This window comes from Cynoglossus semilaevis, chromosome 4 (genome assembly GCF_000523025.1).
Source record: "Cynoglossus semilaevis isolate Cse_v1.0 chromosome 4, Cse_v1.0, whole genome shotgun sequence".
Taxonomy (NCBI): Eukaryota; Metazoa; Chordata; class Actinopteri; order Pleuronectiformes; family Cynoglossidae; genus Cynoglossus; species Cynoglossus semilaevis.
Genome location: NC_024310.1, coordinates 6,716,002 through 6,729,730, shown reverse-complemented (window position 1 = coordinate 6,729,730; position 13,729 = coordinate 6,716,002). Strand labels below are relative to the sequence as shown.

At 40.4% G+C, this 13,729-nt stretch overlaps 1 protein-coding gene across 1 annotated transcript in view; it reads left to right on the top strand.

The window, feature by feature from the left end:
- Nucleotides 1-13,729, top strand: part of tenm4 (teneurin transmembrane protein 4) — a 179,676-nt gene that overhangs the window by 116,688 nt on the left and 49,259 nt on the right. Inside the window, 3 exon segments of the mRNA XM_025054911.1 lie at nt 1,495-1,641; nt 3,439-3,655; nt 10,699-10,818. Of these exon segments, the coding sequence (XP_024910679.1) occupies nt 1,495-1,641; nt 3,439-3,655; nt 10,699-10,818 (484 nt within the window).

Here is a 13,729-nt window from a genome sequence, read left to right as displayed (position 1 = left end):
TAACATAATAAATAACAAATGTACATATAAATAATACATCGTAATAATAATAATGTAATAACACCAAAAACAAAGTAGTTAGCGATACTAAGTTTTTGGTATTTGTCGAATTTGAATTTTGAGATAATTGAAGTTTTATTAGTTTTCCGTGAATCATTCTGTGAGTTCTCAATAGATATAAGTGTTTTCTTCACAGATTTATTGTAGTGCAGCAAAACAACAACAACAACAACAACACGAACACAGCCAATGTTTTACTCAACCAACCATGTGATTTACAAAACCATCTGTTCTTCTTGTTGTTGTTGCTGCTTTTTTGTATTATTTTCTCTCAAATGTTTCACTTAAACTGATCTTCCTGCCTTGGATATATACTGTATGTCCTCCGTACGCTGCAGCCGTCTCGTCTCGCTCTTACAGTCATTGTCCTCCTGTGATCTAACGACATTAAGAACCCTCACCCCCTCCCTTTCCTCCCTCCCAAAATCTTTTGACTTGATAAAATAGAACAGCTTAGCGTCGGGTCCATCAAGACAGCTTGTTAACAACACAAACTGTGACAGACTGGCGGGTTTGATATCTTGAAACGTAACCCTCGGCCCCCGCTCCGGCTCGGAGGATAAGAAGTTAGCAGATAAATCCCAAACAGCCGCAGAAAAATGGGGTGAGATAATGCTCTGATCTATGCACTGGTGAAGACCTAACAGAGGAATGTCTCACCTATCGTTCTGCTCCAGCCCCGCTTTCAGCTTCCCTGGAGTCACATCCCCAGGAGAACAGCTTAGCGTCGGGTGAGTGTGTGTGTGTGTGTGTGAGAGTGTGTGTGTGTGTGTTAGAGCAAAGCCTCTTCTCTGCATAATGTGGTTAAGCCCAGCCTCATTCACGCATTCCTGTCATTTTAAAAAAAGTTTTTTATTTATTAAATTCTGCACCCTGCCTCTGTTAATGACAGAACACACACGTTCCCTGAAGGGACGACCTTATTGATTTCTAACACCAGTCTGGAGACCATTTATCAAAACCATAGAAAGCAACTAGGGATGTAGATCTTTGTGTTTTCAATATCTAATAAAGTTCTGCTGCTTACCTTTTTTGTACCGACGACAGCGGCTGTAATTCAGTGATGGTAACGACAGTCACACACGAACATCACACACACACACACACAGATCTAATTAGATGCCAGAATTCCACTTGGTCTACCTCACTGCTCTCATTATCTATCTTCAGTAGCATAAACTGCAGTAATAAAGAAGTGAATATTGATTCAGAAAATCCCTCCAATCGGATTTAGCTGCAGCGAGACAATAGGAGTCAACAGAAGATGTATCATATTCATCAACTACAGTCAATATTAGCGACAGCTCACCGTCATCAACAAACTGCACCGCTGTCTCTCTGTTATTGTGGGTGTTACACACACGCACAGTTTTCTTCTGTTTCCCTGTTAATATTCTGTGCCGACTCCTGCCTTTGTCCTTTTTTGTCACACAGAGGGCTGCCCTGGTTTGTGCAATGGAAATGGTAGGTGCACTCTGGGAAACGGCGGCTGGTACTGTGTGTGCCAGCTGGGCTGGAGGGGCAGCGGATGTGACACCTCAATGGAAACTGCCTGCGGTGACGTCAAGGACAACGATGGAGGTAGGAATCTCAACCAGCACGACCTCGTATAAACTCTGATACACACAGGGCTACAGAGGCCAGATTTGAGAGTATAATAAACCTGCTTTATGGTTTCCAGGCTCAGTTGTACTCTGTACAGTTGAGGACAAAAATAGTAACCCCTTGGAAGACAAGTCAATTGTTTATGAAATATTTATATACGATTTTTTTAACCCCAACAATTTGACTTCATTTTTGGGAATACACTTAGTACAAAAACAGGAATATTTTTTTTCCCATTTAAATGCATGGACAAAATGACATGTATTTTGTATGTTATGCCATGTGTATCCAATAATTGGCCTGTCCGCCCACCTACTGTAATGTTGCTCTAATACACAGTCGATACACATTTGATTTTGCACACACTGCTGTAAAATGTTTTTTTTGTTTGTTTTTGCAAAAGCATCTCAAGCTCGAAATAGCACGTCAACACCCAGAATGCATTTGCACAGGCATCAACTTTTGGTCAGACCCTGATTACTTCAGACCAGCTTCAACGAGCCCAGAGCAGTAAATAAGTGTACAGCTGTCAAGCCGACTGACACGATTGTCAGAATGATTGTGAGACACAGTAACGACCACAGTCCAACTCTATAAAAGCTAAATTCTGAGTTATACCTTTACATATTTTCTTGACATTTTACTGCATGAATAGGCGTTTATTTTTGTCATTAATGAAAAACTCAGTTCCGCATAAATTCTTAGTTTCAGTCTCGTTGTTTTGTGTCCAGCAGTAGGTGAGGAAATGTGAGGGCCTCCAGTCAGACACCTGAACAGCAGCTTTTCATTAACAAAGCAGACTTCTCTGGCCTGCAGCCTCATGTATAGCACCGGCCCCTGGAGAAAGTCTCTGCTCTGGCCTGTAACTAGCCCCGAGCTGAGCCACACACGCACACAGAGCCAGCCAGGGGGCTGCTTCACTCTGGAGGCCAAATGGGAGACGTGACTTCCTCCCTCCCAGACCTCATTGCGGGCTTGAGCCCAGCGCTAGCATCTCTCCTTATTCATGCAGAGGGTGTTTGTCTCTCCATGTCATTGTGAAGGGACCGTGGGTTTCTGAGTGGCAAAATTGGGCGCTGCTGGGGATTTGACTGACTCCTGACAGCAGGGTTTATTTTTATCACCCATCTGGCCAGATAGGCCCCTGAAAGCAAAGAGTAGGGAATGTGATGACCCACTTCAACAAAATAAAGTGCAGCACACAGCAGCTCTTTCTGGTCTGGTATTATTTCATCCCCGTAAAGGATCAAAACCCCAACGAGAATCGCTAAGTTAGAAAGAAAATGCTCATCAGGTCATGAGGAGACGCAGCAGCGGTATAAATTTGTAATTTGCTCAAATATACTCAATTTATAGACATACACAGGACTTAAACCAGTCTACACAATTAAACAGGAGCCAAATGGAGCTGTTGGGTTTTAGAATGTGATGATCTGTGGGTTTGAATGGAAACAAACCTGAATTCACCTCACTGTACGGTATTTTAAATCCCATTTGTTTGTGTGTGAAAGATGTGTGTATCAACATCGTGTTTCTAACTTATCCTAAAAAATATATATATATAATATTTTTTTCAATGCAGAAGAAACTTTATTTTAAACACTGAAATTCCTCCTAATCTGCTATTCTGCTTTTCATCGGACACAAAAATAAATAAATAATCGTTGTTTATACATTTCATGCGTGCATGCACAGATCCAGCTTCCAGGTGTGTGTAAATGTATGTTAAATGATTGCGTGTGTGTGTGTGTGTGACTGCTTTGTCCTTGTCAGATGGCCTGGTGGACTGCATGGATCCAGACTGCTGTCTGCAGGCGACCTGTCACACTACCTCTCTCTGTGTGGGCTCCCCGGACCCTCTGGACATCATCCAGGAGACACAGATGTCCTCTGCACAGAGCAACCTGCAGACCTTCTATGACCGCGTGCGCTTCCTGGTGGGCAGGGACAGCACCCACATCATCCCTGGAGCCAATCCCTTCGACGGAAAGTGAGTGACAGCGACTTTCTTCTTCTTTTTTTTACTTTAACTTTCACTCAGTTTTTGTGCATCGTTTTCTAATTCATGTGAGTCGGTTAAAGATTTTTGATGTTCCACATTTAATGCTGCTGTTCATGGTTCTTGACCTTAATTGCTCCAACCCTCATTTCCATAGCTTTAACTGTGATCCACTTGGCATTTGCATTTGGCCAAACTCACTTAAGCATTGACTTTACAGGTGCGAGAACCTGTCAATCTGTAGCTTTCAGTGTTTGTGCGAGTCAGCACAATTACAACGCCTAAAGTACACAACCCACACATTCCAGAAATATATCTTTAACAAGGCAGGTCCAAAGTCCAGACATTAGCCTTGTGCGGCATATTTAGCTACAGCATTTCTTCAGCCTTCATCTGCTTTGCTGTATTATTGTCCCCATTAGCTAAATCTGGGCTGTTGAATTTTAGAATGTAGCATCATATCTTTTTAAATTGTAGTTTTTATGGCTTGTATTCTTCATCTTTTTATTTATTAGGTTCTCATCTATCCACTGATTTTGCTTTAAAAAATAGAAGCGCCTGTCATTTATTAGCATTTTTTGCTAGGTAATAAGTTTTGCTTTTTCATTTATAAATACATTCAATGTAAATTCTTGGCTACAATATAGCTGGATTATTGCATGTATTTAAATTTGTTTAATGATCCTGAATCTGTGTAAACCTTAGCGAATGATTTTAAAGTTCTGGCTAACTTGTAGCTCTTCTGAATTTTAATTACCATTTTTTAATTTATGTTCACTAGCTTTAACTCTTTCGGCTAACAACAACTATCAATATTAGTCTAAATTAAGAGATTCAAAAAATTTGAATATGATATTTGATAGCATTTGATTCTGTTTCTTTTAATCATTTAAAGATATAATATAGAGAGTATAATTTTAATTAATATAATTAAAATTATACTCTTATATATTATAATATTATAATAGTTGAAACTTTTTGTTAAAATCCAGTGATTTTATAGTCCAAAGTCCAGTGATGTTCATGTTGAATTTAAATATTATACTGAATATATTACCTGAGCTCTGCTAAAGAAAGTGCAGGAACCAGAGTGATGATGTGCTTCGATTCCAAAAGAAGCGTTTAGTGGTGTAAAATGTACCTCGAACAGATGTATGGCGTTATAAAGCCCTCTCAGGTGTCCTCTGGTCGACTGCCCAGGGACATTTATTCAGAATGATGGCTTTATTTTTTTATTTTTTTTAAAAAACACTTCCATCTTAGTGCAATTACAGAAGATTTTTTTTTCACACACTGCCCTCTCTGTTCAGGTCTTCACCTCTTCATAGTCAAGTTCAGAAAGTGTTGATAGAAAAAAGCGGCAGCTTTTGGTGATGAAATGTGCCTGGACTGTTGGCATGAACAGCCAGGAGGATGATGGACAGATGATGATTGACAAGCAGAGAATGTGGCAAAAAGCAAAGAGCATTTCATAGCCAGAAAGGCATCTCATATTCATGTATTGTGATCACTCCTACTGTAATCCATCTGAGGCCCACTCCCAGAGGCAGAGCTCCCGACACCCCAGCCACGGAATCTGAGACGCTTTTATATCAAGCCAGGATGGCTGTCAACGTCCCCTAAGACTCCCCAGCCCCCTTCCCTTTGTCTTCCTCTCTTTTCATCTCTAATCGCTCGTGAGGCTGGGCCACCGTATTTGCATCCCCCTTGCTTATGGATCTCTGTCATCTTGGCATATGAAGCTCCCACAAAACAAACAGTCAAAACAAAATAATGGGAAAAAAATGAGTTTCAAACTATTCAAATAAAGACGATTGGTCCCCGGTGATAACTTTTTATAGAATGGTGTCAAAAGAAGCAGATAAAACCTCGCAGCCTGCGGTTTTATTTCAAGCTCATACTAAGACTTATATTTTTCACGATAATGGAAGGAGCTGGCACTTTTCTGATGTCAGATGGTTTTTTTTTCTCTTTTGTACTTGAAGGACAGATCCATTTTCAGTGTCTCTCGTCCGGCGGAATCACTTCCCTCGGTATGAATTGCAAAACCTAATCCCACCATTGGTCACTTGTTGAACTGCAGAAATATCAATAAGGCTTAAGAAGGGACTGATACAGACTCATGTCTGGAAGCGAGCCACGGTTTGGTCACAGAGTGCTGTTCTCGGCTGCACTGGACTCTCGTTAGAAACATTAGAAAGTCACACTGCGTTGAATGCCGATCACTGCTGGATGAGGAGAGCCGCAGCCGCCGACCAGCTATTACTCACTGTACAACAACAAAACCAATGATGTATAAGAAGCACTGAGCCAGTGTGGCAGGAAGGGAGCAGGCAGCCGTGTATTTACTCCTAAATACTTTACATTAGCTTCTCAAGTCATCCATATAAAAAGTCTTATCAACTCTTTCTTCTCACGCTTGAAAACACTTGAAATTTGCCACATTTCTCCCTGATGTTTTTTCATTATATTTTAGGATTATATATTATGGACGGACCAGAGTTCATTTTTCTTCAGCCAGTATAGGTCCAGAGTGTGAGTCATATTTGGATGTAATCACACAATTAATTATTACTTGGATAAATGACATCCTTAAGAGGCGACATCTAATTCCGCTGTGCTTTTCCCTGAACTTTTTGTGCTTGCGTATGAAAATCCTTGGAGTATCCCATAAGTGACGTTCTTCCTCTCGTTGACATTTTTGGTGGCTTTGGAGAACCACTCAACATTTGGCTCTTCTTCAGCGGAGAGAGGAGAAGGCCCAGAGGATTGAGTAATCCTCACACCCCGACCCCCCCACTCTCAGTCTCTCGATAAGATGCGGCGATAAATAAGTAAAAGAGAGAACTCAGAGATGAGCTGTGAGATTGGAAGCCTCGGCTCACCTAAAAATATCAGTGACAATCTATTATTCATGCTGGATATTCATTCCCCACCCACTGACAGATATGAGCAGTTATGACAGGGTGCTGTGAGCTTCAGATGAGCCTCACAGACACGGCCTTCGCATCTTCCCCTCGTCACCTGATCAGCTCTTCATTGATCCACTAACCACTTCCTCATGCTAGTAGACATGTTGGAGTACTATTCCTGATGTTTGCCACCACAAAAAGCTGCAAAGGTGACACTAAATAAAGCATCTGCCACTGCATAAAATGTCTCGACTCTCCACCGTGACACACAATACGAGCTGCTGTCGGGACCAGGCAGTAAGTGCAGGCTGACTGGAATTGTAAACAGGGACTGTCCGTGGAACAATTTGGCCCAGGATTGATGGCTGGTTTATAATAGCGAGGCAGAAGCTATTTGCCTAATTTACAGGCTTGCACTTTTATCATTTTATTTATAACACTTTTATTAGCGCACGGCCATTAGAGTCGGAGCAGCATCACTTCTTTGTGTAGTTTCCCTCTCGTTGTTTCTATCATGTCCCTTTTAGCAGTGAGTCAGGGCTACAAGAATATACCTCACAGTCGTCACACTTTCGTTTTTTTTTTTTTTTTTAACAACGTGTTGAGTAACATACAGTGACATGCCTACGTTTGGAGCAGTGTTTGGACTGTAATCAAGTCATTTGCCTCGGTGATGGTGTTTTTGTTGCCTTTGTGGTAGTTGCTGTACCGTTTGTTAGCCTTCCTCAATTAGTTACTTTATAAGTAAAGCTGAAATGTGCAGTTGTTTTTGCTGTTGTAGAATAGTCAGGAGTATATTTAACATCTGTGATATTTACAATCGTGTAAACTAAAAAGCTGAGGTCAAATACTTAATTCTTCACTGAAATCTTTCCCGTGTAGAAGAGTCAGCTTTATACATCCTGTTGAGCCGGCCAGATGTTCACAGGTGTTTGCTGTAAGTCATCTGTTCGTTAAAAAAAATATATTTTGAGAAATGCACCAACCTCAAATGACTTTGTGCGCCTCTCTGTTCTTGTTGTTTTGTTGTTGTTTTTTTTTCGAATAATTATCATTTCAATATCTGTGAAATCTTGTGAGGAAATTTCAGAAAAAATAGTAGTTACACAAAACTACTAAGTATATTTAGATTCCCACCATATGTAAATATTCTGACCAAAACACACATAGCGCCACATACTGGACAAACTGTCTACTGGCGGCCGAATCCAGTCCACCAAACCGTCCAATCCAGAGGCTGGACTCCTAAATAACATCAAATAATAATGTTAGAAAAAAATGTTATTTTTATCTCACTTAATTTCAGTGTCTGGCCCCCGTGATTTCTGTCCATATCAAATCTGGCCGCTGACAAATGTAGTTGGTGACCCCTGCTGTAAATCTTTGATTTGTTTCACTTTAATGTAAGTCCCCTAGTGATTCCTTCACTTTTTTTCGGAATAAGAATTTGTTGGTATCACTAAGAAGTCCCAACGTAGTTAACTCTAACTGATGGAACTACTTTTACCAAATGAGATCCTAAAGAGGATTATTGGACAGTAATCCTAATTTACACCACACCTTAATCTACAGTGAAGAGTGGACCCTGGTTTACAGATGGCAAGAATCGCTTGTTGAAATCCACTTCAACCCTCGACCGTGCTCAGTTACACACTGAGGATTAAGGATTCACTAGTTGAAAAGCCATTAACAGCCAGTAACATCTGGCTGTTGTCACTAATGGAGAATCGGCCTTCATTAGGAGGTCAAATGACTACGCTACAGACACAGATTTTTATCGGCTTCGGCTCCAGTTGGCAGTGATGGAAACGGGACACCCAGGTGACAGTGCTAATTGCTCTTTTCTCTGCCTTCATTAAAGCGAACGCTAGTCTGCTCCCCTTTCAGCATTAGTCTGTAACCCATACTGTTCAAGCAGCAGCCCGAAAAAGTTAGGCAGAAAAGTACAAAGTAGAGTTGAAGTCACTTCTGAACCGTGTTTTCTGTTCTGTTTTCTTCCTATGTTTTATTTGGATATATATAAACATATATATATTTATTTTTATATACACTGTATATATATATATATTATATGTGTGTGTGTATTGCAATTCATATATATACAGTATATGAATTAGACCACTGGTTATTTTGGATAACTATTGACTTTTAACTATATTAGTATAAATCATTTTTAACATGTGTATTACATAGATAGGACAACGATCTTTATGCCTCTTCTTAGCAAATCTTTAGCTTTATAGCTATATATATTTATGAGTTATTTTGGCCTACCTTTATTTTGTAATTATGCCTTTGCTGTTTTAGTCTGCTTTCTTTCAGCTAATCCTTTTTTTAAAAACTGTTACTGTATTTATGTTCAAAAGTTTCAGTTTGCCAGCTGTTATGATTGAGTTGATAGTAAGCGTAGAACCAACTTGAGCTACAACGGGCCTAACCTTTAGCAGTTCTTTTTCTTTTTTTTTAGCAATGTTTGCTAACTCTTGGCCCTCTTTGCTGTCCATTTGCAAAACTCACCCCATAATTATTGCTCATGAAGTCCATGACTTTCATAGGGAGACTAAAACAATCTTCTCTGGTTAATTTAGTGTTAAGTGTACAGTCCTGCGTCTGTACAAAACCTCAATCAGAGATATTGTCCTGCTGTGTTCATCGGCGCCACCTGCTTATTTTTTTTACTACCTGTCCTCACTTCGCCCTCGGTGGATGATGAACGATCATCTGGAGGTTGGATGTATCGTGGAGTCCTTTTCGACTTTGCAGAGCTTTCTGAATGAGTGAAACCTCACACACACACACAGTGAAAGTTTGTGCAGAGAACGTGTCACTGTTTCCGTGGCTGGTGCTGTCTTTATTTCACTCTGAGGTATTTGATGTCGATATTTAAATCATCTCTCCATGTGGTTCAAACAGACAGACAGGGTGGAAAGAGGTTCAACCTCCACTGCTGTCGGAAAAATATGGATGCCTTTTTTTGTCATACGACAAATGTCTGATGTGAATGATTAATCATACAGTAGATGCCTGGGCCAGCTCTGCTTCAACGTTAGTAGTAAGTTGCCGTTAATGAATCTAGAAATGTCTTTGTGCTTGAGCTCAAGGGTTCAGAGCAGTATCTCCTTGCTTGTTAACAGCGTAGTGGACAGCCAAGGTCTTCTGAAGGAGACTTGGCCTAATTAACATAAAACTGGGTTCCTGGGGACCAGGATAGTGTGGGGTGAGTGATCTTGCCTCTGGTAAGGACATGTTAAGGGCAGCTACTAACACGCTAGTGTTAATTGTTTCCAGTATGTGGCAGTGTTTAAGACCCAAATGTATTAAAAATAGCCACGGTCTAATGAAGAAGGCATTTGTTAGTGGAACTTTTTTTTTTATTATAAATCTCTACATTAATGATGGCTGACCACACCTTTGTTGTGGATAATGATGGCGGCAGTGCCTGACCAGGCAGATGTGACACAGCCAGGTCTGATCTGATCTCATCAGTTCAGGCAGATTAGGACTTGAATGTAGACAAGTTGAAGCCATTGATTGTCTGAGAGTGATAATCAGATCTATTTAACGCAGCTGCTGGAGGCCTGATGTTTGTCGAGAACCTGTCGAGGTCTAGATAACCAGCCATGCAAGTCTTACAATCAGCAATCCTGTTATTTCCCGCTCTGGAGTCTGTAATGAAAAAGATAAATCTCACTTTTTTAATTAGAGCAAAAGCAAATGAAAGCTTCCTTATCTCATTATCCCCGTAAGAAAAACCCTCTGAGAAAAAGCTACAAGGTATTAGTTTGTACTTTGTCTGTTGTGGCTGATTATTGTGTACTGTCTTTCATTTTTATGATACTCACTCTTCTCCAATCTGCTAGCAGATGTTTTACTTCTTCTGTTGGTGTAGAGTTACCTTTACTCGCTCTGCAGTGTTTTATCCATAATGTCATAATTGTGAGTAAAGCATGTTCTACTGTACTGTACTCTGCCGCAGTCAACACTGTACATTTTCCATGTTGTGGAACAAATTAAAGGTCTTCTTAATCTTCTTAAGTTCTAAACAAACATGTAAGGTATTGATGTGGGGCTTTTTCCATCATTTGTTTTAACTCTGTTGATTCTTGTCACCCACACCTACAGACATGCCTGTGTCATCCGCGGACAAGTAGTGACCTCTGATGGAACGCCTCTGGTCGGAGTCAACATCAGCTTCATCAATAACCCATCGTACGGCTACACAATCACCAGGCAGGATGGAAGGTAAGCAACGCAACGGACACTGAGAGACGGTTGACTGCTGCTTTAGTATCCACCATATATATAAATATATATATATATGAACAGTTGCCACCACAAACTGTGCAACCATCAATTTGCATTGTGCTTCAATTTGGTCCAATTTCGGAGTTTTCGGCTGAGTTCCCAGAGAAATCAAACTAAGCCCTTCTGGTTTACTCATAAGTTATGCTTCAGTGGAGGCGAGGGAGGGAGAGGAATAAAATATGCCAGTACAAAGCAGCTCACGGGGGCTCTGAAACACACCACAGATGGATGTTGTTTATTTGACAATCAAGGAATTACAGAGGTAAGCAGGACATTTGAGTCCAGGGCACAGACGTGCACCATTTCCTCCACTTCCTCCTTTCTGTTTTGGCTTAAACTGGAATTGGCGATCAATAGCATTGGTGTAAAAAGTCCTGCTGGTGTCCTTAACCCCACACCCACAGACACTGGGATTGAAGGAGATCTTAAAGAGTTACTTCCTCACAGAAGTCTGCGGGTCCTCTGCCTTTGCCACAGAGTGGTAACCTCATCAATAAACTCATTGTCTGGCTTCCTGTTGATTCATTGCAGCAGCACCAGGGGCCTTTTGGAAAAAGATAAATGTTTGTGTTGAGTTGTTCTAAAAATACCAAGAGGAAAAAGTCTTGAGTTTTCCTGGTTGTGCTTTAAGCCATTCTGTGCCCCCACACTTTGACTCTGCCAGGGTTTCATGGCGTATTGCAGACCAAAACCTCAGATTGGATCTGTTGTATGTATTGCAATGAAACAGGATCATTTGAGAGAACCCTCCCCGAAGTAATATTGTCTCTATACAGTAGCTGGTGTTATTTTCAGCCTGTGCACACACAGGTCTACGGTGTCGCTGTACAGCTCCAATCCCCTGTATCTCCCACGGTGGTAAGTGTTAGGGCTTTGTGTCAAACCAGGCCCTTCTATTAGAGCACAGTGTAAATTGGTGTTTGCTCTCTGAGCCCACTTCCTCCTGACACTTTTATCATTCCCTGACATTCTAAAGGCCCACTTCTTCACCATCTGTTTGATCTCAGTCCCTCTTTTTCTGACTCAGTTCTCGCCTTCTCTAATCAGCCGCCGCATCTTTCAACTTTTGAGAAAGAAAAATCTCTCATCTCCATCGCTTCATCTTGACCTTCTAAACACTGAGGGGCAATGACCAAAGTCAGACGGAAGAGCACAAAGAAAATACTGACTGACATTAACGGCATCACCAAAGGCAATTTTTGTGAATTTCATTATCCCTCGAAAATAAAAAAAAAAATCACATCACAAAAAAAATAGTTATGGAAATGAGTCATTATCCCTCGAAAATAAAAAAAAAATCACATTTCAGAATATAAATATGCAAAAAAAATAGTTATGGAAATGAGTCCAAGAATTAAACCCCTATTTTCAAACTTTTGTTTAACTGACCCCTATTTATTTACTGACCCCTATGGTCAGTTCTGGAAAACCTACAGTATTTTTGTTGGTGTGCCTATGAGCAAAACTATTTGTTAGAATATTCTTCTAAAATAGTTTTTATTAAAGACTACTGGGTTTTTAACCTGTAGTTGTTTATTACTTAAAAACCCTTAGTTTAAATCCAGTCAGGATGGACACTCCATCAACGTTTTTCCCCAAAATATGTATTTTTTTCATGCACCTGATTATTCATGAAATTCTATGAAACTTGGCACTAAACTCAGAAATGATGACTTGGCGAGTCACCTTGAGTGCCAACTGAATCCTTCACCTCGTGCTGTCTTTTTCTCTATTCTGACTCTCCTTATTGTATCCATGTAACCATGGCAGAAGGCCAGAAAAGTGTTTATGATTTTCTTTGACAGAGGAATGAAAAAAAAACTAACCCCAAAAGTCAGCCAGTACCTTCTGTTATCTCTACTCTTCCTATTTACTCCCCTCCTTTATTTTATGCATCAATTGTTTGTTTTTTTTTGTTTTGTTTTTTTCTTCTTTCCCTTCCAGCACACGTGTAAACACCACTTCTTCTCCCAGGTTCCCCTGTAAACACGCCCCATCCCCTGCAACTCCCTTGCAATCAGTGTAAACACGCTCGGTGCAGCCTGAAATCAGAAGTGCACCTGTTCAGCCACTTAGAAATAGGAAAACTGTCTCCACTCGTTTTTATGATGTGTTCTTTATTGTCCAGAGGCTTGGCTTTTTAAATTACCTTTTCCACCATCTTTAAAACTCCTCTGCTATAAACAAAGGAGGTTAGTTTAGCTCCTGTGCAGCTGTGTAGCCAGTCCTGCCTGGCTGAGCATTGAGAAAGACTTTTTTTTTCCATAATGACTAAATGCTGACATGGATTCCATCTTATTCCACTGTTATGTGCTTGCAAAGCTTCTATAAGGGCCATGGTATGGAAGAGAAACTCTGCTGACCAGGCATTTTTTTAAGGTTGCAAGGACCCAGTGTACCACTGTATGACCACGTTTCACATCTTTGTACTAAAACATTTCATTCATTTACCATTTTCCCGAAGAAAGGTGGCCTCGAAGGCCAGCACAGGTTTTATCTAAAAATGTACAGAACTGTGTCACAACTTAACACAAGGACATTTTTCTTAACAAACTAGTATGACACTGGAAAGGAGCCTTCTGTCTTTATTTTTTATTTTTTTGTCTTTCCTTGGCTTCTACTAGTTAGCTCTAAGACTATTTTTACATGTTTTGACAGCCAAAATCTCTGTTTTAACATTTATACAGAAGAGAAACAGGATTCCACAATTAACGCCGTCAAACCTAACCGTCTCCAAAACTTAATTCGTTAATTCCCAAAATATTGCTTGGTTCTGCCCAAAACTCTTTTTCAGATGTAACTATAATTGACTCCTCCGTAATCCTTAACAAACTTCTCTATTTCAAAA